Source organism: Schistocerca americana, chromosome 11 (assembly GCF_021461395.2).
Source record: "Schistocerca americana isolate TAMUIC-IGC-003095 chromosome 11, iqSchAmer2.1, whole genome shotgun sequence".
Classification (NCBI taxonomy): domain Eukaryota; kingdom Metazoa; phylum Arthropoda; class Insecta; order Orthoptera; family Acrididae; genus Schistocerca; species Schistocerca americana.
In genome coordinates this window covers 58,924,343-58,951,285 of record NC_060129.1, presented here as the reverse complement: position 1 = coordinate 58,951,285, position 26,943 = coordinate 58,924,343, and the positions used below count along the sequence as shown (strand labels likewise).

At 39.1% G+C, this 26,943-nt stretch overlaps 1 protein-coding gene across 8 annotated transcripts in view; it reads left to right on the top strand.

The window, feature by feature from the left end:
- The first annotated feature begins 4,142 nt into the window (after positions 1–4,142).
- LOC124553885 (zinc finger protein 708-like) overlaps positions 4,143–26,943 on the top strand; it is a 201,556-nt gene continuing 178,755 nt past the window's right edge. For 4 of the 8 annotated variants that reach the window (XM_047127889.1, XM_047127896.1, XM_047127897.1 and 1 more), the window contains exons 1-3: positions 4,721–4,854; positions 6,085–6,174; positions 20,686–20,748. In XM_047127889.1, coding sequence (XP_046983845.1) covers positions 4,819–4,854; positions 6,085–6,174; positions 20,686–20,748 — 189 coding nt within the window. In that variant the 5' untranslated portion in view covers positions 4,721–4,818. The other 4 variants (XM_047127893.1, XM_047127890.1, XM_047127892.1 and 1 more) reach the window with 4 other exon arrangements.

Genomic DNA, 26,943 nt, shown 5'->3' with positions numbered 1-26,943 from the left:
TGTCATCATCTGGTATTTTTTTCTACTAAAAGAGGTGTATCATCCCCAAAGAGAGTAAATTTGCTGGTAGCCTTTGTACAAAGAGAAACGTCATTAATAAAAATAAGAATTTAAAAGCTGTCATATCAAAGGCTTTTAAATATGACTAACATGGTCTCTTACAGTAACTGCAAGAAAGAAGTCATTACTAATAAAACACTTGCAACAGAGACAGTTTTCTATTTTTCAAACATTTAAGTATTATGATAAATGAAAAAAAAATAATAAAATAAGAAATAGGGAAAGAAAAACAACAATAAATGTATAGTGACTTTGCTAAATAAAACCAGTTGCCTACTGTCAAGCAATTTTACAGATAAAGAAAAAAAAAAGGTTGAAATTGAGCTTGAACCTCCTGCAGGCTCACTGCTTTATCTATTTTGGGAACATCTTAATTTATACTATTATCCAAGAGGTTTAAAATCCTGTTCTTATTAATGTAAATAAGAACATTACATGATTTGTACTACATCATTTACGTAGCACTTGAAATACATCATCTCTAGGCTCATATGTCATTACGAAGATTGTTAACTATGTTATACTATTTAATTTAGTTGACCCACAGAAAATGAATATTAGCACCCTGTGAAGTTCATTTTTAGCAGACAATTTTCTATTCTTTCTTAACACAGCCATTTTCTGGTATGTTCCTTGTACACATTCAAAGTTTTATAGCCCTACCCAATTTAGAAAAATCACTGTCATATTCGAACCTCTAACCATTCACTAGATTCAAGCACACATACAGCAACGTAAAACAACCAACTATTGATTAGCAAAAACATTTTATCTTACTAAACTGATTACTGAAACAGCTTACTGCTGTATGGTCATGGTGAAAGTTCTGATGTCATGCAATGCTCTTTCTCAGTGAAAAATACATTTACCTCTTGGCTCTTCCTGAACCATTTGCATTTACACATTTGTACAAAAGAACTATCGCGTTATGCTTGTATTAAACTGCCCTGCAACTTGCACTGTTAACACATTCTTTACAGACCTATAGCACAGAACGGAGTAATTAAATGAATGCCCAAAGCGTTCTGATTGGCATCAATTAATACCTACTACAGCTTATCCTTTCTTTGCATTTCCATATAACTAATACTTGAAATATGACTATAAGCACTTCAATCCAAAATATTCATTATTACACAATAGCTAATGTTATAATCTAGAGAAGCTGCAATTAGATTGCTATTGTCCCTAGTCATCTCTTCACAAATATTATTGCCACACATGAGGGTATGCAAGGCAATATGAGCACAAAAATACTGTCGATGTGTATCTAATCCATAACGAAGTATTTTAACAATTACTTTCACATTTATTGGAGATCGCGGCATAAACTACAGCAGAAATTACACTCAATAAATCACAGTTAAGTCGTTAGTTTTGTGAAGTTACAGAATATACACGCACAAATGTTATTGTATGTATCAAGAACAGCATCTTGGCTAGGCGCTATACATACAGGACCTTGGGGTTTCCATAAATGTACAGCATATGTATATAATACATATCACAATATTACTGGGTAAATTATCATCCCTCCTTCGGAATCGGAAAACTTACATGCTGCTAGAAAATAAGTCTGATGGCTTTTTTGCATTAACCATTATTCCATACTATATTCACGCACTGTACCAAACTACTATCAATTCGCCGGGTCGACCGAAGCGTCCGATCCCACCCACCGGCGTTGACCCGTGACTTAAGGGTGTTGTGGTGTGTGACGTCACGACGGCGCGGAATTTAGTTTGTGAGAGTGGCGTGTTTGTAGGTGTCGTTTTGATGCGATCGGTGGTGCTCTCTAGTGGTGTGTTAGGTGATGTTTTTGGTTTAGTTTGCGAGTGTGGTGTCGTGTGTGAATTTCGGTAAATTGCGTTTTTTATGTCTTTGGTAGGTATGGATATGACTGACAGGATTAACAGTTTTCGGTTGTCGGCTATGATGGGGGACAGTGCGTTGTCTCTAAAAAAAATTACTTCAACTATTCGGATTTTTGGATGAGGTCGTGAAGTGTTCAGTATGTCGTGAAGAAATGAGGCTTACTTAAAGTTCCGGCATCTCGGACCAGGGACGGCTGTATGTGGAGGTCAAGGGAAGTGTTCGATCCCAATGTGTGGGTATTGGGAGATGTTTTTGAGCTATATAGGTCAAGGGAAGTGTTCGACCCCAATTTATGAGATCGGGAGCTGATGTTGAGCCATATAGGTCTAGGTAAGTGTTCGATTCCAGATGATATTGTGTTTATTGGTATTTGGGGAGTTTTGTGACGTCTGTTTTTTTTCGTCGTTTTGCGTGGTTTTGTATGAGGGTGGGTCTCTAAATTTGTTTATATTTAGTTTGTCCCCAAGCAAAAACCCCCTATTTCCCGCGCTTGTCCCGTTAGTGTCATTAGGCTTTTTGTGGAACGTGTGTGTGTGTGTGTGTGTGTGTGTGTGTGTGTGTGTGTGTGTGTGTGTGTGTGTGTGTGTGTGTGTGTGTTTCTTTTTCGATGTATTTTCGTCCTCATAATGTGTAAGTAACCTTATATGCGCCATATTGGAATCGCGGTTTATGGTCGTTTCCGCTATATTTGTGACGCCATAGGTCAAAGTAGACGGGCAGGATCGGACGCTTCCGTATTTCCCAACGAAAACAACACGAATAATAATAATAATAATAATAATAATAATAATAATAACAACAACAAGACTTTCACCGAAAGTTACTATGGCATCATAACATGACATTCGAAACTGCTTCACGAGACGCGAGCAAATGCAACTGTATCCGATTATGAGTTTACTGTTATTTCTGAATAAATCGTTGCTTTTATTCATTCATATATGCAATCTGTTGATTTTGCTTAATATCTGGGATTCTGGGAGACCTTACATCAACATTAGTTTAGACTCAAGACTCAGACTGAACACTCATACAGATCTACCAACAAGGAAAACGTATTGCGTTCAAAGAAAACGAGCTGCGGAAGAGGTGAAGGTGAACCTATCTTGTAATACCATCCATTGACAATGAATACCTTTGGTTGTGTAACAGACAGTTGTGTCATGAGCAAACACAAATTCTTATTTGTTTAACTCTTAGACGTTTTCGAGTGAAGTTCTACGATCATCAGAGGGTTCATTTATTTTATAGTATTAAATACTGACGTTTATGTAGCTGTCTGACTTAAGGCCCGTCCACACGCAACGATGTGTCTGCGCACATCATATCTGCGCAGACAGATCGTTGCGTGTGGACAGAAGATTTGCACCAACCTGCGAATTGTGCAAACCTGGAAGTTGGAGGTTTGAGCGAAACCTCTCAAATCTGAGGGTTCAAACCACTTCTGCGCAGACAAGTTGGAGCGTGTGGACAGGAGGTTGCCGCAAATCTGGCGCGAAACAGCTGTTTGCTCAGTCTAGTGTTTGTATTTGTGCACACAGGGCATTAAAATGGCTGATACTCGTCAGTGTTCTCGAGAGTTTGTTAGTGAATTCATTGAAATATGTAGAAACCACCCATGTTTGTGGAAGATTAAAAGTAAAGAATATAGTGACCGAGACAAAAAGACAGCACCATACAATGCTCTAATTGAAAAATTGCGGGCTGTTGACGCCTCGGCAAACAGAGAAACAGTAATAAAACAAATTCGTTGCGAACTGTTTACTGAAAAGAGATATCCAAAGTTCAGAAATCTAGAAGATCTTGTGTAGGAGTAGATCAAGTATACAAGCCAACGTTATGGTATTTTGATCTGCTTGGCTTTCTTAAGGTTCACCCTGCAAATCTCGCAGTAAATTTATGTGAGAAAACTGCTTTCGCTTTAGCAGCCACTGTCTACACCATTTTCACCGCTTTTTCTGTTTCCTGCGGTTGGTCTGAATGTTTTTTGCAACACAAATTGTGAACACAGAGCACAACAGAACTTCCTCCATTTATATATTTCAGAATAACTGAATTAAATTTTTGACGTTTACGGGGAGCGTAGTCGCTTGCCACTGAAATTTTTTTTCTACGCCGACAGATGACGGGCGAGTAGTAGATTGTGGTTTGTTTCGTGTGAACACACCACTTTTGCAGCGATCTTTTGCGTGTACAGACATCTGCGCCGATGTCTGCGCAGACAGATCGTTGCGTGTGGACTGGGCTTTATGTAGTATAGCTGATATTTTCCTCTAGTTCGTCATTTTTTGTGATTCCGCTTTTTCATGCCTCTAGAGAGAATGTAAAATATGCTTTGCAATATCCACAGAGTCACTGCTTGTCGAACGTGCATCAAAAATGGAAAAATACGAACTACAACCCCAAGATGAAAACATCTTTCCAGTTAGGTACTCGTCATTAAGCAGCCATTCTTGATTCTAGCGAAGTGGTTGCGATCTTGTAGCCAGTAGAATGAACAAAAACTGCGTCCTCCAAGCAGTAAAAAAGTGAGGAGGATTATATACATGAAAGAACGAAAGACGAAAATTTATTTTCGAACATAAACCCAATTACAATTTCCTTTCTATTATAACTGGGTAGGACCCGTGAAGCAACTTGTGAGTATATTTTTATGAAACACTCGTGTCTATTTCTATCAATGTCGTAACAGTTTAATATGATTTAGCCGACAAACTTCACTGCGATTTTATCGACATCTGAATAACTGTGATTGGGTAACGCTTGGAAAATGTGGTGACGGAGTGTCGAGAGGGACAGCTTGTGCAGTTGTTTTAGGTTATGTTGTCTCGATAAAACGTCGCTGTTAACTTCTATGAAGTTGCAAGTTATGAAAAATATTACATGTGCGTAGGCCCATATCGTCTTGTAAAGTGCCCGGTAATTTGTCCACATGAGATCTATGCATATGTTTTCCCGTAGTTTGTAAAAGGCTGTTTGTTTGCCTTGCGATCTCAAGTGAAAATGAAAATTGTCGTTAAATACTTTGTGATGGGCGAGAGAAGACGTGTAATGAAATTCGTACAATCACTATACTAGTATGTTTATGTTAACTTGCTTACCGCCGCTGATGATGTACCTAGTTGTGAAGAGACAAGAAGTGTGTTAGCTGTGTAGCTGCTCCGGATTATTGCGTGTGAAATTGGGTACTAATCTTAGTATTTCAGATTCAAATACCAGTAATTTATACATCTTATCAGATAATGTTTGTATTGGAATGAAAGAAAATGCTGTAGAAGGTATTAGGCCATGTGTGTTGTTTACTGTGGCTGTTCAGAAAGTTTTGAGCACTTCTCTAGTATGAACTTAAGTACGGGAATTATTAAAGATTCCGCCGTGGCAGTAGTTGTTCTACATTTGTATATGCAGCAATGATGGGGATGAAATGCATATTAAATTGCCTGATAAAATTACCGTCTGAAGGCTGCTGAATTCAGAAGGGGCAGAATTTCATTTTATGCCTGCAACGTAATAAGTGAGAAACAGTGTATAGAATGACATCTGTGTTCATAGATTAAGCCTTTGTGTCTTATATGCGATTAAGAAATACAAATTCTCTTTTGTTCTTGGTTATATCAGTAAGAATCGGATTATAAATGTGTTGGATGACAGCATTCATTACCAAACGTCCATAATATATTTAAAAGCATTGTGCTCACAGAAGACTGCAAGCTTCATTTCAAATTTTCTCATCATATGTAAAATCGAGGTTGGCCATAGTAAATTGTTTTATTTGGAAAAATCTCTTTGCTTGTATGAGTCGCTTTGCATGGCCATATTGCTGAAATTAGAATTCATTTGGAAAGCTTAATATTCATGTCTCATAATGCCTACATTATTATAGTGTACCATTGGCCCCTGTTTCAAAGAAACATCAATAATCATTTTTTTCCATTGCATGTGATTTTGATCTGACATTTTGAGGTAATTTGTTTCAACTCTTCTTAAGCAGGGAGCTGTCGATCTATTGGCATTATAATTTGTTTTCTTTAGGCAGTGTTAAATTTGTTTTGTGTGCACTGGCTCATATGTTGGTGCTGTTCATGAGTTCTGTTATTGTGATAATGAATTTTGAATATGACTGTTTTTATCTGATTCCTTGTTTTTCAGGGCCTTCACACTGCAGCAATGGATTACAGAAACATTATTTGGATAAAAACAGAGCCAACAGATGAGATATCGACTGTGCCAGACTCCACTGTAAGTAGTTTTCTTGTATATCTTACCATTGTTTCAATAATTTCTGTATGTAGTGTTCTGAATGAATAAACATAAATCAGTAATATGGTTGGGAGTAAGGAGAATGCAGTGTAATACAGAATCCAGATCTTTTTGTTAAACGTAATGATCCACAACACTGAATAAAGTGTGTGTGTTGAACATCAGACAGAGGGAATAGTTTGGATTAAATATTTAGCAGAAGCTAGAGAACTTCTTAAATCACTACTCATTGACATTTATAATACATAAGCATAAACATGGAGCTTATTCTGATCTGCTTCTTTTAAATATCAACTTTAATTTGCAGCTAGAAAGTTAGGTAGACTTACAGTAATTTTTTTTATTAACATTCGATGTTTGCTGTCACATAAAATATTTGTTTTGTAAGTAAGGTTGAAGAGATGTTTACTGTGATCACTGGTGTGATGATTAAGCTTCTGTATTCTAATATATACATTAGCAGTTCTCTTTGAATATGTAAACAGTATGTCAGTAAATTTCATTTCAGATAAAATTCATTACTGCACCTCAATAAATAGTTGATAGCACTCTGCTTGCACTGTGATAGATTACAATTTCAGTGATATTGTGGGTTGAACCAATCGATACCAGGCTTTGGCTGTAACCCTTGGTGGAATGATGTTCAAACGGTTCAAATAGCTCTAAGCACTATGGGACTTAACATCTATGGTCATCAGTCCCCTAGAACTTAGAACTACTTAAACCTAACTAACCTAAGGACATCACACAACACCCAGTCATCACGAGGCAGAGAAAATCCCTGACCCCGTCGGGAATCGAACCCAGGAACCCGGGCATGGGAGGAATGATGTGGCATATGATGTCATACGTGTACAGGGGTCCAACCGATTCCATTTGTTGCTTTTACTCATGACATAATAGTGGTATTGTAATGTTGAGTTGGTTTTATTTGTAGATGTTGAGTTGTTTTTGTATGGTGTCCTGTGAGGGTGGAAGTGGACATGCTGAGTTTTAGGTGTGTACCAAGTTCATTTGAGTTTTGGCTTGTATTGTGCTAATTTGGTCTTCAGTTCAAGTAGTTCGTGGGGCAGTGTGGGTTGTGGAAGTGTTTACAGTGAGTTATTAAGGTTTTTTGTTTATATGTTTGGCATTTTTGTTATGTCTGATTATATTGGTGTTGGTTGTGCATACAGGGGTCTATGATTTTCATTGATTTTTTTGTTGGGTGTGGATATGACAGTGAAATACATAAGTGCATTGTTACATTCTGCGAGGGTGGTGATATGGTGTCTGTCACACAAACAGTTTCTGCAGATGGGCGGTCTCACTGCTGAATGTGTTAGGTGTCACATTTGTGGTGACAATATGAGGTTGACAAGAGTTCCGGTGGCTCAGGCCAGGGACATGTATATGTGATGTCAGTGCGAACATACCTGGCAATCTATGAGATGTGGTACCTGGTTTGAGAATTCTAGATTAGCCCTGTGGGAAATTGTCTTGCTCTCTTATTATTTTTGTTGTAAGTCCTTTATAAATATTGCTGCATATGAGACTGCTGTGAGAGAGAGAACTGTTTTGGATTGGATATCTGTTTGTCGAGAGGTTTGTTCGGAGTACGTGAAATGTAGCAGGAAGTTGGTTAGGCCAGGTGTGGTTGTTGATGAAATTGATAAATCACTGTATGGTAAGAGGAAGTATGGGAGGGGCAGTTCTCTGGTTGGTTTGTGGGTGTTTGGGGGGGGGGGGGGGAGGGTGGTTGTTACTTCAGGGGATGGGTACGCTGATCGTGTTTTTAGGGTTTTACTGAGCTGCAGTAAGAGGTAACTAGTGGGTCTGATTGAAGAATATATTGAGGGGGTAGCACTACTGTTTCTGATACATTTTTGTCGTGTAGGGGTTTGGGGAAGAGGGGTTATAATCATTGAGTAGTTAACCACAGTAGTGAGTTAAAGGGTTGTGACAGTGAGGCTTGTACTAACATGATAGAGGGGCTTTGGGAGTAATTAAATCAGTTATAAGGAGGGGAAGAGGCAGTCGTACAACCTGCAATCTCATTTGGATTACTATTGCTGACGGAAGATTTTTTGAGGGGAGGATGTATAGGTGGAAGATGGTGAGTTAAGGTTTTCTTTCTGTGTGTGTGTGTGTGTGTGTGTGTGTGTGTGTGTGTGTGTGTGTGTGTGAGTGTGTGTGAGTGTGTGTGTGTGTGAGAAGGTCTTGTTGGTAAGTAATTTTCGTTTTTGTTTCATTCTATAGTGATTGTGACATTTTGTCTGTTCTGTATCTATAGTAGGTTGATTGTGTTTGAATTGATGTAGTGAATATGGAGTATTTGAGTTGTTGGGGTTTTGGTTCCACCTTCGGAGTTGTAGGTGTTGTTTTTTTGTCATCAGAAGCTGCGGTTGAACTATATAGGTTAAGGGAAATGTCCAATTTCTGAGGTTTTGTTGGTGTAATGGAATGTTGTAATGTAAACTTTTTTGGATATTATTGTTTCGGCATAGTGTAGTTATTGTTGCGTATTTGACTTATCCCCACTCTAAAACCCCAATTTTCTGTGGTTGTCCTGTTAGTTTCACTTTATTATTTGTGGGGTGAAACATTGTATCATACTTATTTTTCTTCGTGTTTGTTTGCGTGTGTATTTAGTGACATCATTGTAACCATTTTGTATACGCTGGAAGTAGCTGCTTCCATCTCATGGTTCAGAGCAAACAGGTTGAATTGAATCCTTCTGTAATGCCATACAGAGAGGTATAGAGGAATACTGATAATGTAACTCTGTTTGTATGTTATGTTTTGAGTGGAAGTTGCGATGATGACCTTCACCATAGCCCATGCTGCATATTATTTTGTAAGGTGACAGTTGGGTTTTGAGTAGGCGAAACCAAGTCCTCTGCCCTGAGAATAACTATAATTCTTGTTATCACATTTATTTTACCCCTTTTCAATATTTGCAAGTGGTGTATGTTTACTATTTTAATTGTGATGTCAGTTGAGGTGGTTGAGATTGGCAGGTTCAGATTTTCTAGTAAATACCTCTAAAGACTGTGTTATAATTTGATAAGTGAGATAAAATTAAAAAGTAGTCTTATAAGATTAAAGTCGTATTTGATGAATACTAGTTTTGAAGATTTGAACACTGCTTAACAATGGATATGTCACATGGAAGCTTGTCTCACATATTGAGTGGATGGACTGAACCTCCTTGGACCCTTCAAAAACCATATTTAGTATATCATGTTAATTGAAAGCCACTGAGATAGCAAAAATACATAGAACTTCCTACACAGTCTGTGTATTTTATGTCATAAATAGACGCATTTGACCTCTCTCCCCACTTTTCCAGCAGTTGTTTTTATTTGTTTGGCCAGTATCACATTGTAAGTCATTGTACCAAATGCGTGTTTAACAGGTCTGTGTTCAAACTGAATATTGATGTATTTTATCCCTCTGTGAGGATTGTTCATTGTAAATGTAGTAGCAGAATGTCACTGTGAATTCAGTGTAAATATTCATGGTAGCAGAAAAAATGTTTCTCTGCTACAGTTCCTTAATGTTGATAGTGGCATGTGCAGTGTTACATGGCTTTATGCTTAATTACAGACTTACTATTTTATCAGTTGATTTGTTTTCACCATGTAACGCCCGCTGTGTACGTCGTTAGCTGCTGAGCAATGTATCACTTTTCGTTCTGATGCCGCAACTCTTCCTTTCCTATATCTGTACTACTTTTTATCTATATAAATGATGAACTATTGGTTTTGCTGTTTAACAACTTTTCAGTAACTGTGGAAGTGTTACAGGCATCGCGGCCCACCTAATGTGTCATCCGCCTATACGTTTTACATGAACCTTTAAAGACTTGATCGATCTGTTTACAAAGAGAAATCAGAATATCTTTTCCTTTGATGTTGTCCAACAACGACCTAGGAAGCTCGACGCCCTCGCGGCCCAGGCTCTTCTGCGGCTTGCAGTAGTTTGCAGCATTCGTTTTATTCCTTGCTCACTTGCCGCTACGTCGAGCTTTCGTGGTGATCGTTGGGCAACGTCTTCCACGTTATCTGCAACATAAATAAATTTTCTTCCCACAGTGTTTCTGAAAACCCAAAAACAAATTTAAAGAACATAATAATAATAATAATTGTTCTTACAGTTATTCGTGTAAGTCTTGGTCGATTTAATGAGGGGTGAGACAGGCCTAAGCCTTGTGACACCACACATGCTATGCTACATAAACTCTTACTGTGACAGGATGTGCTATTACAAAGATGTCAACCCAGTAAGAAATAACAAATAACATTTATTAAAAATATTTTACAGAATGGTACTTAACTTTGCTAAACTTTGATGTATGGCGGATGATGTCCTGAACATGATGCAGTGGTATCTAACTAATTTTGCAGTCTCTTGACAGTCTGATATTGTTACTGATAGAAATCTTTGCAAATACTCTGTAATTGTTTATGGTTCTCTGTGAACAGCAACTATAGTGTCAGAAGGTAATCTTAAGAGTATTGTGTGAGAATTGCCAGCACTGAAACTACTGTCTGGCTGCTGGTGCGGAACTGTTTGTTTGTCCGCATCTGCATCCCATTGTATTTTGAGTCCGTCAGTAGGAAGATCCCTGTCTGCCCAGTGGAGGCAAAAGCTGTGAAGTGTGCAGTTGACATTATTTCCTATTTGCTGTCTACACTATGAGTGGACATATACGATGTGCTGAAGGAGGTGGCACAGAAGCAGGAAGAAGTGTGTGTTAGGGAGCACCATCTGGAGGCTGCTCACATGGAACTGATAGATGTCAGGCAAGGGTTTGTACCTGTATGTTGGTGGCGGCCTCATGTGGTATTTGGTGTGTACTTCTTGCCCAGTACACAAATTTCCTCAAAAAGTATGTTGTGAGGTAGCCCTAAGCAGGTGGCTAACCGCTACTGAAGTGTACAAGGCGGAATGCAAAAAGTATCTCCATCACTTCTTTTCTGTTTATGACCATCCCAAAGAATGATATTGAGGCTGGGCTGTTATTACACAATAGGAGAGTCAAAATTTTCATTGCCTTTTAGCCAGCACATATTTACATTCCCAATCTACATGTGCTGCAGTCATATTAATTATTTGTGTGTTAATACTCACACAAAACTTAATCATGTGATGTGCTGTTCATTGTTGATAACAAGTATTATGTATTGTACTTTAATGTCACTGTCAACTTCTTGTGAATTACATTGCTTAAGGTGGGATGTAATGGGAAGTGTAAACATTTATTTAATAAGTCATTAAAGCCATACTTATTAATTTTCAAATCCAAAATTTTACATATGTAAAGCAGCTGAGTTGTGATTTAATGGAAAAATATAATAAAATATGCAGGATTAATATTTTTCCAGAAATTGTAATTTTTAATTTTTTATTGGCTTTTTATAAAAAGCCATAACTCATTCTAATCATGCAATTAATCTGAAAATTTTATTGTAGGGTCCTGAGAAGGTCATAAAACCACTGAACTACAGTTATTAATTTATGGTACAAATTGTATCATTAACAGAGTTTTTAATTTTGCATATCCAAAATTAACTTTTTTTTCTACACACAATCATCTAAAAATCAGAATGTAATTGCAGGATCTCGTAGTTTTTAGTTCTAGAGAGACAGCAACACGTTTGAACAGTTCCTGAAAATTTCATAGGATTAGCACATGTACATCTTCAGAAAAGGCTTCTAATAATGTAAGAGATGTTAAACAGAGAAAATGAGGTTCAAAGATTTTCTTCTCACACTTATACATGTAATAAGCTTACCTTAATTTTAAAATCCGCCATGTTTCTCTTCCCTCCTTTTCAAATCTGCCCGGCCTGTATTTGCAGGTAAGACACTGATTTATTAGCTTTCTTGACCCTGCTATTGTCGATGGTGTAAAATACTTTTGTTGTAAACACACCAGGATCTATACCAACTCTCTTCAGCACTTCAAATCTGCCATTATTTCTGTTATTGTAACGTAAAACTGCACGATAGACACTTATTTTAAGTACTTCAAGTCGACAGAATGTCCTTTTTGAGCATGTAATCCAAATTAAATTATTGAGGCTTTCACGCTTTCATTTGCACTTTGTGTCTTTCTGTGAAGACACTTCCTCAATAAATCAGGGTTTGCAAGACACCTGAATGTGGGCTTCAATGCATTCATAACAGGTTCTGTGGTCCACAACTCTCTTTGTGGATATGTGCGTGGCGTGCACGGGGCCCTGAGCTAGTGCAGTTCTCCTTCCTTTCCGGGCTGTCTTGTTCTCAGCTTTGGCGTTTGAGATTCTTTCTTCTGTCCCCCTATCCCTTTCTCTCTTTCCTCTTTTCTTTCCTCCCTGTGCGTGTCTGAAGGCCGACCCAGGCGTTCACACACGTAGCCAGTGACGGGGTAACGTGTAATTCCCCGCCCTGGGTAGACAAGTAATGCACGTATGTACCCCCTAATAGAGGCCAGGCCCAGGGAGTGGTGATTGCCTGAGCTGTTACCTTCCGAACATGCCGATTGGTCCCTCTGTCTGTTTCTCGGGAGATGTGTCCTGAGGTGTGAACAATCACCTAAGGTGGGAGTGCCCTCTGAGAGGGCCCCCACAAGGAAGGAGCGCACCATCGGAGACGCTGGCAGTCATGGGGGATTCATCCGCAATAGATTTCTCTTCTTCTTCTTCTTCTTCCATGTCTTCTGTCCAAAAATGAAAGCTAGATGAAACTCCTGTTCCGAAAATTCTACCACCAGCACCAAAGTTTCTTGTTGTCACAATATCTGATGGTCACAATTTCTCAACAGTCAACCCCTTTTGTCATTCAGAAGGGTGTAGGTGCGATTGCTGGACCAGTGAAATCTTGTACTCGGTTGCGCTACGGTACCTTACTGTTGGAGACAGAGAGCACCTTCCAGGCCCAAAAATTACTTCGAGCCACACTCTTACACACATTTTATGTACAGGTGGAGGCCCACCACACCTTGAATTCGTCGCGTCATGTGGCATGGTGTGTAACAGCTCACTCGACGGACTAACTGATGAGGAGATTCTGTCTTTCCTCTCTGATCAGGGAGTGATGGCCATCCATCGGGTTGTGAAAAGGATCGACAAGGACCTCATACCAACCCGAACTATATTCCTGACTTTCGACAATGTGCAATTGCCTTCACGAATTAAAGCGGGTTATGAGATCATTTTTGTTCAGCTGTATGTACGCAACCCTACAAGGTGTTACCAATGTCAGCAGTTTAATCATACACAGCAGTCTTGTTCAAGTGGGGCTAAATGCATTACCTGTGGCAGGGACGCCCATGAGGGTGACTGTCCACCTCCGTCCCCTCGTTGCATCAACTGTATGGGCGACCATGCTGCCTCCTCTCGTGACTGCCCCGTCTACAAAGATGAGAAAAGTATACAGGAAATTTGAGTGAAAGAGAGGGTGTCGACCTCGGGTGCTCGCAAGTTATTCAATAGCAGAAAGCCCACTGTGCTTCTGGCAGGTAAATACAGTACTGTTTTCACCTCTCCTTGGCCTACCAGGGAGGTAGCTACACAGACATGTGATCTAACATTTAGTGATTCGGTGGTCAGATTGGCCAGTGCTAAGATCACTCGATCAATGTCTCCTCTTACTCCCAACGACCCTAAGGCTCAATCATCATCATCTGGTACTGCTAAGACAAGGACCTCTAAAACAGATGCTTGGACCTTCGAAAAAAGAACCGACATGCAAAGATTTCTTGCATACTCAAACTTCATAGCCATCAACTGTTACTTCGACAAAATGTAATTCTTCAAAGAAGGCTCATAGAAACAAGACTTCTCCTGCGCCACCCAGTGGTTGTCATCCCCGGCTATCTTCAGTTTCACCAGGCCGCACCGCTTCGAGCCGATCATCTGGCCTTTCACCGGCGGAGGAAGCTGCCCCTCCTGACCAGCTCAGGAAGGTGGCAGACATAACTGTTGAGTTGATGGACCATGACTCACCACCTATCAACTGCGGCACCAGTGCTCCCTTGAAGCCAGACCCTCAGTGGCCATCGAGTTGACCCTTTCTTGTTTCTACTTTTTCTTTTTGTTTTCATAATGGCACTTCTTCAGTCGAATATTTGCGCCATTTGGTCCAACTGAGAGGAGCTAAAATTGCTCCTTCGAATGCACTGCCCACTTGTAGGTCTCCAAGAAATGAAGTTACACCCATGTGATCGTATTGACCTGTCACACTATACCTCCATGCGTTTCGACCTACTCCCTGTGGCAGGTATTCCGGCTCATGGAGGGGTCATGTTGCTGGTTCGGGATGAGGTCTACTATGATACAATCACATTGCACACAGATCTGCAGGCAGTTTCCATCCAAATTATTCTCTCCACTTTCACATTTTCCATTTGTACTGTTTACACTCCATCATTGTCTGCCTTTACTATGGCAGACATGATACAATTGATTGCTCAGCTTCGTACACCATCTTTTTTGATTGGAGACTGTAATGCCCACCATCCCCTTTGGGGCTCTCCAGCATCCTGCCTGAGAGGCTCCCTCTTGGCAGACCTTTTCAAGCACCTCAATCTAGTCTGCTTAAATACCGGTGCACCTACCTTCCTTTCGGACGCAACACATACCTATTCTCACTTATACCTCTCATTATACACTATCCTACTTGCACGTCGGTTCGAGTGGTCTGTCTGACACATAATCAAGCGACCATTACCCCTGTGTAATCCATCTCTTGCATCACACCCCCTTCTCCACGTTCCACTAGTTGGAACATCTCTAAAGCCGACTAAGGGCTTTTCTCCTCCCTGGCTACCTTCAATGATAAAAACTTCTCCAGCTGCAATAGTCAGGTTGCATACCTCACAGACGTTATTCTCACTGCTGCTGAATATCCAATCTCTTGTACTTCCTCTTCTCCACGGTGAGTCCCAGACCCCTGGTGGGCTACAGCGTGCAGTGATTCTATTCGTGCTCGACGACGTGCTTTACGCTCCTTCCAACGCCACCGTACAATGGCGAACTGTATCAGTTACAAACGACTCGTTGCACAATGTTGTCGTGTTATCAAAGGAAGCAAAAAGGCTTGCTGGGTGGCTTTCACCAGCTCATTCAACAGTTTTACTCCTCCTTCGGTTGTCTGGGGTGGCCAGCACCGGCTATCTGGCACCAAGGTCCACTCCCTGATTTCTGGCCTGACTGTAGCGAATGGACTCCTTCTGGGTCCTGATGATATCTCAAATACCTTCGGCCACTTTTTCGCGGAGGTTTTGATGTCTGCCCATTACCACCTAGCCTTCCTCCCCTGAAAACAAGCATAGGAGGCACGGCCAACTTCTTTCCAGTGTTTGAATCGTGAAAGTTACAATGCTACCTTCACCGTGTGGGAACTCGAAAGTGCACTCACCCGGTCCTGATCCTCTGTTCCGGGGCCCGAAGGTATCCATATTCAGATGCTGAAGAACCTTTCTCCTGCAGGTAAAGGCTTTCTTCTTCACGCCTATAATCACATCTGGACTGAAGGTCATGTTCCCACACGCTGGTGTGAAGCAATTGTTGTTCTCATACCCAAACCAGGAAAGGACAAACACCTTCCTTCAAGTTATTGCCCCATCTCCCTTACCAGCTGCATCTGCAACGTGACGGAGAACATGGTAAGTTCTCGATTGGTTTAGCTCCTTGAATCTCGACGCCTTCTTTCCAATGTCCAATGTGGCTTTTGTAGGCACCGCTCTGCTGTTGACCACCTTGTCAACCTTCATTATGAGCAATTTTTTGTGTAAGCGCCAGACGGTGGCTGTGTTCTTCGATTTGGAGAAGGCTTACGACACCAGGAGAAGGGGGTGCCCCAGGGCTCTGTTTTGAGCTTGGCCCGTTTTGCCATAGCTATCAATCCAATAATGGATTGCCTTCCAGCTGACGTTTCAGGCTCCCTTTTCGTGGACGACTTTACGATTTACTGCAGTGCTCAGAGAACATGTCTCCTGGAGCGTTGTCTTCAGCATTGTCTAGACCGTCTATTTTCCTGGAGTGTCGCTAACAGTTTCCATTTTTCTGGTGAGAAAACGGTCTGTATGAACTTCTGGTGTTACAAACAGTTTCTTCCCCCAACCTTACATTTCGGTCCTGTTGCTCTCCCATTCGTGGAGCAACAAAATTTGTAGGTCTTACATTTGACAGGAAACTTTGCTGGTCTCCACATGTTTCTTAATTGGCTACTCATTGTACCCGTTCCCTAAATGTCCTCCGTGTTCTCAGCGGGACGCCATGGGGAGCAGATCGAATGGTCCTGCTTCGCTTATATCGGTCCATTGCCCAATTAAACCTGGATTATGGGAGCTTTGTCTACTCCTCTGCCCGGCCGTCCATCTTACGCCGTCCAAACTCTGTCCACCATTAGGGGTTACGTCTGGCGACTGGAGCATTCTACACCAGCCCTGTTGACAGTCTGTGCGCCGACGCTGACGAATTACCGCTCAACTACTGGCGCGATATGTTGCTTTGTCGGTACACCTGCCGACTGATGTCAATGCCCCACCACCTGTCATATTTCTTCTTCTTTGACGATGCTTTCGACTGCCAATACAGTCTGTACATCTCTGCCCTGTTACCTCCTGGAGTTCGCTTTCGTCGCGTGCTTCAGCAACTTAATTTTACCCTACCTACGACTTTTCGAGTGGGTGAGAGCCCGACGCCACCTTGGCTCCAGGCTCAGGTTCACGTGCACCTTGAAGGAGAGGACCCCGGATTCGATATACTGCTCGAGGTTTGTCAAACTTTGTTTGAGGCTCGCTAATAACATCTTTATTTACACAGATGGCTCCAAGACTACTGCTGGTGTCGGATGTGCCTTCGTCGTTGGGGATGATACGTTTCAATACCGGCTCCTTGACCAGTGTTCAAGCTTTACAGCTGAGCTTTTTGCTCTCTATTAGGCTGTTCAGTATATCCGCTGCCATCGTCATTCTCCCTATGCGTCTGCTATGATTCTTTGAGCGCCATTCAGAGTCTCTGTGACCCATATTCGGACCACCCTCTCGCGCAATGAATTGAACGGTTCCTTCAATCACTAGCTGATGCTGGCGCTTGTGTCCTTTTTTTGTGGATTCCTGGCCACGTTGGTGTGCTTTGTGTCTCATCAACTGATGTTGGTGGGGTTAGGGCCATCAAACCAATCCTGATGGCTTGGATGACCTCCTCACACCCTTCCCGGTGAGAGGCGGTCATTTTGGCCAGGTTGCGGATTGGGCACTGACGATTTAGCCACCGCTACCTGTTGTCCGGTGACCCCACCCCGCAGTGCCCCTGTGATCATCCATTGATGGTGCGCCATATTTTATTGTCCTGTCCCCATTTTATTCACTCTCGTGTTGTCCTGTGTCTGCTGTCTACCTTACAGGAACTTTTAGCTGATGACACTTGAGCAGCTGCTCGTATTCTTAGTTTTATAACATTGATGGACTTGTCCAAGAAAATCTAACTCTTTTATTTTGTTTATCTGTGTCTTTGTAAGTACATCCTGTTGTTGCCCCCTTGCGTTTTTCTACGCTATTAATGCACTAACATTTGTGACTGGGCACTAATACCTTAGTAGTTCAGTGCAATAAGAAGAAAAAAAGTACTGGTAATTAGTGTTTTTGTGAATACATTCCATTTCTGTTGTTGAATGTACACCAATAGCCTATCGGACACAGATTGTGCATTGGTGTTTTGTCAGTGGATAGTTGGAAAAAAATTGCCCACACAACATGCCTCATTACCTCTAAATTGTGTGGGCTTTTCCTGATAGCTCTCCCATAAAATAAATGAAGAGAACCAATTTCTTTCAGAGTAAACCTGCTTTTTCCTCCTAGTGGTTTTCCAGCTTCACGTAATTCACCTTTCTTCTCTTTCAGCAAGTGACGAAGCCTACCACCAAGCCTCTTTTTGAATTGGCAAACACATTTCAACTTTTCTATTGTTGCATTGTACAGATTTTTGTCTGTCACAGCTTTGAACAAAGAGGAGTCCCCATCATAAAGGTATTTAGTATCTCTGACACCATACTGGTCCTCAGATCTGGAAAACATCCTAACAACTGCAGCAGCCTCCATGCCCCCACTTGAGCCACTATAATTATTAGAGCATGCTACTGCATACCTTTCTTTCCACAGTTTCTCCCTGTCTTCATTGTTGGACATTTTCCTTGTTGCACGCTGGTGGCAGTATTTAGACATAATTTCTACATCTAAAACTTTACCTGAGTCAATACATGTAACAGATGCAACTCCATATAGGGATGTATGACCCCTTTTCATCCAGGTCCCATCTGCAGACACACAAGGGTCAGTAAAATTTGTAGGACATTCACTGTCATGAATACCTACTCTAGGATCTATTTTGTTTGTTTGTTTGTTTTGTTTATTTCCACCAATTCCTCAACTGCTTTCTTCATAGAAACTTTGGCAGTATCGCATACACCTCCAGACATTTCTTTATTTATTTTTTCAAACCTTGCACAAGTTGGAGGCATGTTCGAGGAACCACACAATAAATTACCTCCTTCTCTGCCTTGTTCAAAGCATCTCATAGCATATGTTAACCTAAAATTGCTATCATATGTACCAGTGTCAATTTTTTTTGGAGGAGAAAAATGAAAATTAATAGCCACATAAATTACAAATTAATTTAAAATCACAAGCTATTCCCACTCTTCTTTCTTCAACAACAATTGTGCATTCTGTATTTTTACAGCTAACACATGAACATGAAAACTTTATAGCCTGACAGTCAAGCTCTAACCTGGCAGACAAGATCTAAATCAGTAAGTCTGAATACAGTGGTATCCATATCATCATTGACACACCTGTACAATTCTCCTATTCCAAGTTTTGATGTGGAAGCTTAATTTCGAATTAAATCCTCTTTTTTTTGTTGGTAAACCGATTTCCATGAAACTTCCATTTCCTAAACACAGTTTTTCCACTACCCATTATGCATAAATCTTGACTTCCATGTGAAGGTTTGCAAATTCAACCTTCCACCCATAATGTGTGTTGGTATTGTCAAAATGTAAATAAACCACATGCAACAATGTTTTCAGGCAAAGGTATAGATGTCAGCGAAAGTTATCAAAAGAAAATAGCCTTCACACTGACAAACTCCGCTGAAGCAAGCAGTTTCCCAAATGTTAGAAAAGGTGGGAGTGGCCGCAAGTGCAGAGCAGTTTAACAATTTAAAGGCATTTCTGAAGCTACTATCATCATAAAATTCACACCCAACATAGATTAAACTGTGTAGATCAAGGAAATAATATTTTTGAAAAATATATTTTTTGGACCAAAATCCATTACATCCTCATTTAAAATTAATGCTAAAACTTAGTTCTTGTTAGTTTTCTTCAAAATGTGGCAATATCATCCAGTTTTAAGGCTGAAATTTAATGGGGAAACTGAAACAAACTTTTCTGTCACCGTGAATTTTGTGTTCTTTCTTTCAGTTCTTTCACCTAGAAGAATTCAGGAGAAGCAACGAAAACACAAATGCAAGAACTCACACAAAATTAGCCCTTGGAATATAACGGGGTAAATTGACTACCTAACCAATAAGGTCTTCGTTGAAACGGGTCAGTCTGTGTAAGCTGAGCCTAGGAGAAACAGGGTACGAATGAATATCCCCCAACTCTCAGCCCCTGAACTTTGAAAATCTCATTTCTCTACATTTTTGTGACTTCAGTGTAAGAATTGTCATGCCTGTATCCAGGACATTTTGTTACTGAGCGGGTTTGTGTATCATCCATAGGTATACGAAAATCACCTGTTGAGAAAAAGTCATTTGTAACAATATTACGAAAAAATAGATGAGCACTTACCATACAAAAGAAACATTGAGTAACACAGGGGCAACAGAAAAACTTATTTTGCATTTTAACTTCTGGCCAAAAGGCTTCCTTTCGATGTAGAAAACGCTCATACACATTTGCACAAGAACAATTTGCATACACGTACATGTGACCACTGTCTCTGGCTACTGTAGCAGTCTTTTCACTTTGCGTGTCAGAGACTCGGCATCTTTGCTATGTGTTGAGTAGTGATCTAACTTCATATTATTGGTGTTATTCAATCCTTGACTTTCCATTACTTGGCAAATGGTTTATGATATATATGACACATCTTTTCTATGTGAATATCGATAACATAAGGGAAAGATGAGGCACTAAGTTGCAGGCAGACACAGTGAAAAGACACTTACTCATTACCTTAGTCAGAAAAGGACAAAACTAATGTGTAAGTTTCTTTTCATTGTATCTGTTTGCAGTTTGACATGTCATCTTTACAGTCAGCAGCATTCTATCTTTTGCTGATATTCCAACCTGGAGTTTCCATTGTTCGAGATAATTCCTCTCAGAAAAAAGAACTAGTAATAAAATTATTATTATTGTTAAACTTAATAGTGTCATAAGTTTTACAGAAAACTGTTAAAATTACAACTGCTTAAGCTCACTAATTATGTGGTTTTATTATTACCACAGGTCCGGGTTTGCCCATCCACTGTGAACCTGAAAGAAGAATTGCAAGAGTGTGTGAATCAAGAGGTAATTCAAGAATTTATGTAACTATATAAAATTAAGCACATTTGAATAGTGCCACAGTTGTGATCATAATGGGAATGATAAGCAATGCAGCTCTCCATTGGCGTTCAGGCTTTCACTGTAGTCGCTGTAATGATTACACTCATTGTAATATTATAGGCCCCTGGCAGAAAACTAGGGAAAGCAGGCAAAATAGAGCATTATAATTTACACTAAATGAACCGAAGTATCGGTAAATGTTAAATTTGAACCTCCTCCCTTGTATTTTTCAGTATGGCATGGAGATAAAGATGGGGCTTCACTACTAGTCAGCTTATTACCACCACAAGATTTTTCTGCTTTTACATCCATTAGCTTTGCCAACTGTCAGCCAAATTGTCACCTTCAAACATAACATAGATCTCAGACTTAGCTACAAATCAGACTGTCACCACAACAAAGACTTTAGGGGGGAGGGGGGGGGGGTCGGTCCTCTCTCAACATTAGCCAAAGTAGTATCAGTGAGCTTGTGCAATAGTTTTAGCGTGTATATTTTAAGAATTAGTTCCTTGTATATGTCACTACAGATAAGAATTATGAGTTATTGTGATGATATACTTACGAATCAAAATATGAAAATTGCTGCCTTGACCGGGATTGGAGCCTAGATTCCACGCCTTAATGACTAGTTGTGTGAATAAGTCGGCCATCTACGTATGCATTCTGGACCCTGCCAAATTCTCATTGTTGTAGCATGTGATCAAGGCAGGAAAACCGTGTTCAATTTTTCCTTTTGTCAAAAGCAAATTTCTACATAATACATTCAGTAATTTTTACTTGGAATAATTTCTTACTTCTCTGTCTTGAATCCTTTTTGGAATGTCTGATGAACTTTAAACATCTGGTATTTGAAACAATTATTTGTCCATATAAATTTATACATTTTTTCCTTAAATGTGGCAGATTACATAAACACATCTTCTGAATTCACAGTGCATGTGTGTGGGGTGGGGAAGAGGAGGGAAGGAAAGCACAAAAATGTTGTAATTTCTGTAGTAAATATGTACACATGATGATGGAGGTAGCAAGTCCCTCAAAGGCTATTCGAAATTAGTATTGTAGTTAGATTTAACAAGTATTTGTATTGCAAATAGTTTACTACTCTTTGCTGAGTGCTGATTATCACTATGAAAAACATTCATTTTCCTCTCATAAGTTTTGTCAGTTTGCTTTATCTAGCCATCACTTTATAATTAGCAAAGATGCCATTTGTTATACAATCTTAAAATTGTTGGCATAGCTTGTGTAAACGACATTTTGTTGTAAAGTAACCACGCAAAGATGCTAAAAATGTTGTTTTCTGTTACTCTGTACCTAGTTACAACCTAGTGGTGATTGTCTGCCAGAACTTCAATGTAGATTCAAAGCCTCCAAAGTGTACATGATTTCCTGGCACAATATCCATAGTCATCCTATTACTTCCTCCAAATACTACATTTACAAATACAGAGAAGTGATGTCTTCTCCACACATTAGGCCCTCCTAAAATCTTGTGTGTGTGTGTGTGTGTGTGTGTGTGTGTGTGTGTGTGTGTGTGTTTGGCACCAGCATCCTCAGTAGAGACTACCTGCAAGCTCCTGTAAGCAGGATTGTGGTGATTGCGGCATACGTAAAACCACCTTGCCCTTTTAGAGGCCTATTACTCAGTATACACTGGACGGAAGGGAGGCAGATATTTCAAATGCTCAGGGCCAGTTTTATAAAGCAGTTGATCATAGATTTTGGGAAAAAAATTGTCACATTGAACTCTGAAATCTGTATTGTACATAAATTACCTGCAAATTAATATGCCATGTACTAGTATCACCTTTGACTAGGAGAATCTCGGGGATCGAGTTAATTTCAATTGTAGTCAACAAATCATATAATAAAGACACTGCAAAACAATAGACTTCATGTTGTGTGACTAAAAGTTGAAAAATTCTCATGCTGCTGTAAGAATTTTTATTTTTAATGATAGGCTAAGGAGAATATCTGTGATGTAAATAATAGCTGCAGATAATAACAGCCACCCTAAGAATTTCTAGAGAAGACTTCTAATAATGTGAAAAATTTACAGGAATTTCATAGACACACAACGTAATTGTAAAAATGGGAATGTGAAACGTATTTGCAATGAATAGCATGTGTGTGAAGTTATTTGGCAGGGAATAATGATCATCCTTTACAGAAATCCACTCTGTACTTTAATACTGCATGTCAGTAGCCATAGAAGGACAATAATTTTACTACAGAATGCCAATGTCAGTTATCAGTCATATTTATTGGCTAAGGTGAAAACTAAGTTGTTTCAGTGGCTCTGTAATTGTGTAAGAGTATGGATCTAAACAGTTTAGCATTCAACCCTTGTCAGTCCAGTTTCCATTTTCTTGTTTTCCATGTATTTTTCCTCTAATATTTGCAGGATATTATTTGCAAGATGTGAAGTTGCACCATGGGTTGGAATCCACTTTAAACTGTAGCCACCCATACATCTGGAGAAGTAATTCTGATCAAAGGTCTGAGAAAGGCAAAGGTATACCACCTTTAAAAGGTCTATACCCAGTGAATGTTTGTGCTGGCAAAACCAATCTTGGGATGTGTGACTGATGGTTAATTAGTTAGTTAGTAAAGTTGGTGTGTAGATTCTTGGTCTGTGGATCATTTGTACAAGGAATTGTAATGATGTGGAATGAGTTGTCATAAGTACACATTTATATGTGAGTATGATTAATGCTGACCATTTACAAGGTTTTTTTTTATTTTTAATGGAAATGTGAATTAGAAACTGTTACCCACAATCTTTTTTGTGTAAACAGAAATCCTCCTGTAGAACAGACTAGTAGTGAGTCAAAATTTTTCAGTTTTCAGATTTAATTTTTCTGGCTGTCAGAAATTTTATTTAATTGAGTAAATTATCAAAACTTTTGGTGGCAACATTGTTCATCCCCATTTTGTGCTGAAGACAACCTCAGTGTGGAATAACGAATGTCATTATGTTACTGCACTTATGTTCATCAGTGTTCCTTTTGAACTGGACAGGATTATTTACAACCAAGTTCATGAGAGAATAAATGTACTGTGAGGCAGTAGTCAAAATGCCTGACTCCTTCAACAGATGTCTGCAAATGGTGCTGGGTGAGCAGCACATAATCTTCTTATAGCAAGTTTTTGATCAGTGCAGACTTTGTTTCTTAATCATGAGTTGCCCATGAACATTATTCCATATGACATTATTAAATGAAAATATGCAAAATGTTAACTTGCTGATTTGTCTCTTCCCAAGATTTGCCATGATACAAAGTGCAAATTTAGCTGAACTGAGTTGTTTCAGGATTTCAGAAGTGTGCTTTTTCCATTTAAACTCTCATCCATATGGACACACAAAATGTTGTAGTTCCCAGTGTAGTTATTATTTCCCTACTTTGTGTTTATTATTGGTGTGGTGCCTCCTAATGTGTGTGTCAGAACAATAGCAGAAAACCATCCAGTAACACTTGCAAGAACATTATCTACTTCTCCTTCTGTTGCTGTATATAGATTTTGGATGGTAACAACACTAATGTCATCTGGAAAATTACTAATTCTGCTTATTGTATATTGGGCATTTTGTTGTTCACATGTATGAGAAACACACTTTCTGCATCTGTTGATTAGATTAGCCAATATCCATTTGTAGGCTGTCCCATTAATTCCATGAAACGTTAGTTAACTAAGTTGTGATTCACAGAGTCAAGTGCACTAGATAGATCACAGAGAATACAAACTGGTGCTATTTTGTTGTTCAATTCTTGTAAAATTTTATGAATGAATGCACAATGACTTTCTCAGTTGAAAGCCAAACTGTAGTTTTGATATTAAAGTTGCACAGGAGAGATACTATTCTAGAGTGAATCACCATCTCAGAAACTTGGATAAATGATGTCAGTGAAACATCTTGGTAGCTACTTACATCGCTGTTACACTTTGCTCACATAGTGGTTCAACAATGGTGTGTTTCAATATGTCTGGAAAAATACACTGTCTTTGTGATGCATTACATGTTTCAGAAAATACAACACATATCATAACAAGTCTTCACTTTGCTGAAAAACACCATCAAGTACAGATGAAGTTTTATTTTTGAGAGAATATGTGATTTTCCTAATTTCAGAATGAGGAGTAGGTGAGACATCCATATGATGGAATATTATGTGAGTTGACTTTTGAAAATACCATTTTGATTTTACTCTTGAACTGCTTATCCCTGTGTTACAAAGTTTTGAAACACCCATCCACACTGAATGTTGCATAAGTTCTTGTTTGCATCGTGTTCAGCGAACTTCTTAAGCTCTGACTGACACCACAGTTTGCAGTATGTTCAGTTGAATCAAAGTTCTGCCTAAGAGCCAGTGCCAAATAACCATTAATTATCTGCTGAGAAACAATACATTCACTACCATATTGGTTATAAAGATTATTATCTAATATACCCACCACCTTAATACATAATTTGCTGTTTCCTAGAATTATGAGTACTGCAATGGTCAAAATTCTGTGCTCAAGAGCTATAAATGCTGAGAGCTGTGTATTTTTGTTTACTTCAAAGATATCCATATCAATACTTGTCCCCATGGAGAAGTGTCTTGAAGAATTTGAAAAGTTTCTTCCACGTCGTGTCCTCCATTGTTGAAACACAAGACCTTAAACAATTTTGTAGTGTATCTATGATGTACAATTAATGGCTTGTAATCTATCCCTCCCTTCTTTGTCATCACTACTGTCTACGATGATGATGTTTTTTCATGAGATTCGAGATAGTTAAGATTTACAACCAACTTTTTTCCTATCTTTTCTTGCACAGTTGACTCCAATCCTTCATACCTAGGGGTCTGAATTTTGAAGCTGAAATTTTCACATTTTAAGTTTTCATCGTCTAATTGATCCAAATAAATTTGAAGAATGTCTGTGCAGAACTTTTGTTTTTTCGATCATTTATTGTGTGTATTTTACTATACACACGGTCTTTTGAATTTTCACATTAGCAAAGCCAAAATAACATTGTTCACCCCAACTAAATAAAAAGACCTCTGATCACACCAGAAGCACACTTTTTTCCACTTTGCTCTGTGGTAATAACATTATTCCAGAGGATTTACAATTTTTCTTGACAAATGAATTTCTGTCAGTTTAGAATATTATTTTATGATGATATCAGAAATAAACATAATAAACAGTACTAGATTGTGTAATTAATAATAAAAAATTGAAATGTGCCGAATGTTTCATAATTTCAAATGTTTAAAAAAAATATAAGTGTACATTTAGAGCTAGTACATATCAAGTGTAACTACGAAAATAAAGTAATTTCTTTTCATGGGTTTTAACTTGAAATATAAGGTATTGTGTATAAACTTATATGAAATTTTTCAGAAAAATGGCTGATATAATACTGACATGTTGAAAATTCAAAAAATATTTCTGGTATCGGCTACTACTGTTGACGAAAAGTAATGTTGCAGGAGGATGTCCCTTTACAATGTGCAGTCTGATGAACAGTCAGGTCAAATGCTGATTCAGTGCTTTTTCCAACCTACCTCACCTAAACTAAATTAATACTAAACGTTGTTCAGTTAGTGCAAGTTAAGTGTTATACAACATAGCAAATTTGTGAACTGGGTTCATTTTACAAGCTAAGATCAAAATTTACCCACATTCAGGGATGTTTAAAAAATTGATCATTAATGCAATGATTACTGATTCCACTATATCCCTGTATAGATCTGGTAGAAAGAGAACTTGTATTTTTATCTTTTGGTTCTTTGGTCAGTGCACCTGAAGACAATCTAATAAATGTAATTTTTCTCATTTGCACTATCCATATATTCCAAATTGTTTTTACATCAAGGCTAGGTTATTGTCTTCATGTGATTTTTAAGGAAGAGCTTGTATACATAATGGTTGACATTCATTAATTGCTTGGATGTGAGGCACACCTTTGTTATTTTCCACATACTAATATGGTTGGGAAGGGAGTGAGACAGGGTTGTAGCCTCTCCCCGATGTTATTCAATCTGTACATTCAGCAAGCAGTAAAGGAAACAAAACAAAAATTTTGAGTAGGTATTAAAATTCACGGAGAAGAAATAAAAACTTTGAGGTTCGCTGGTGACATTGTAATTCTGTCAGAGACAGCAAAGG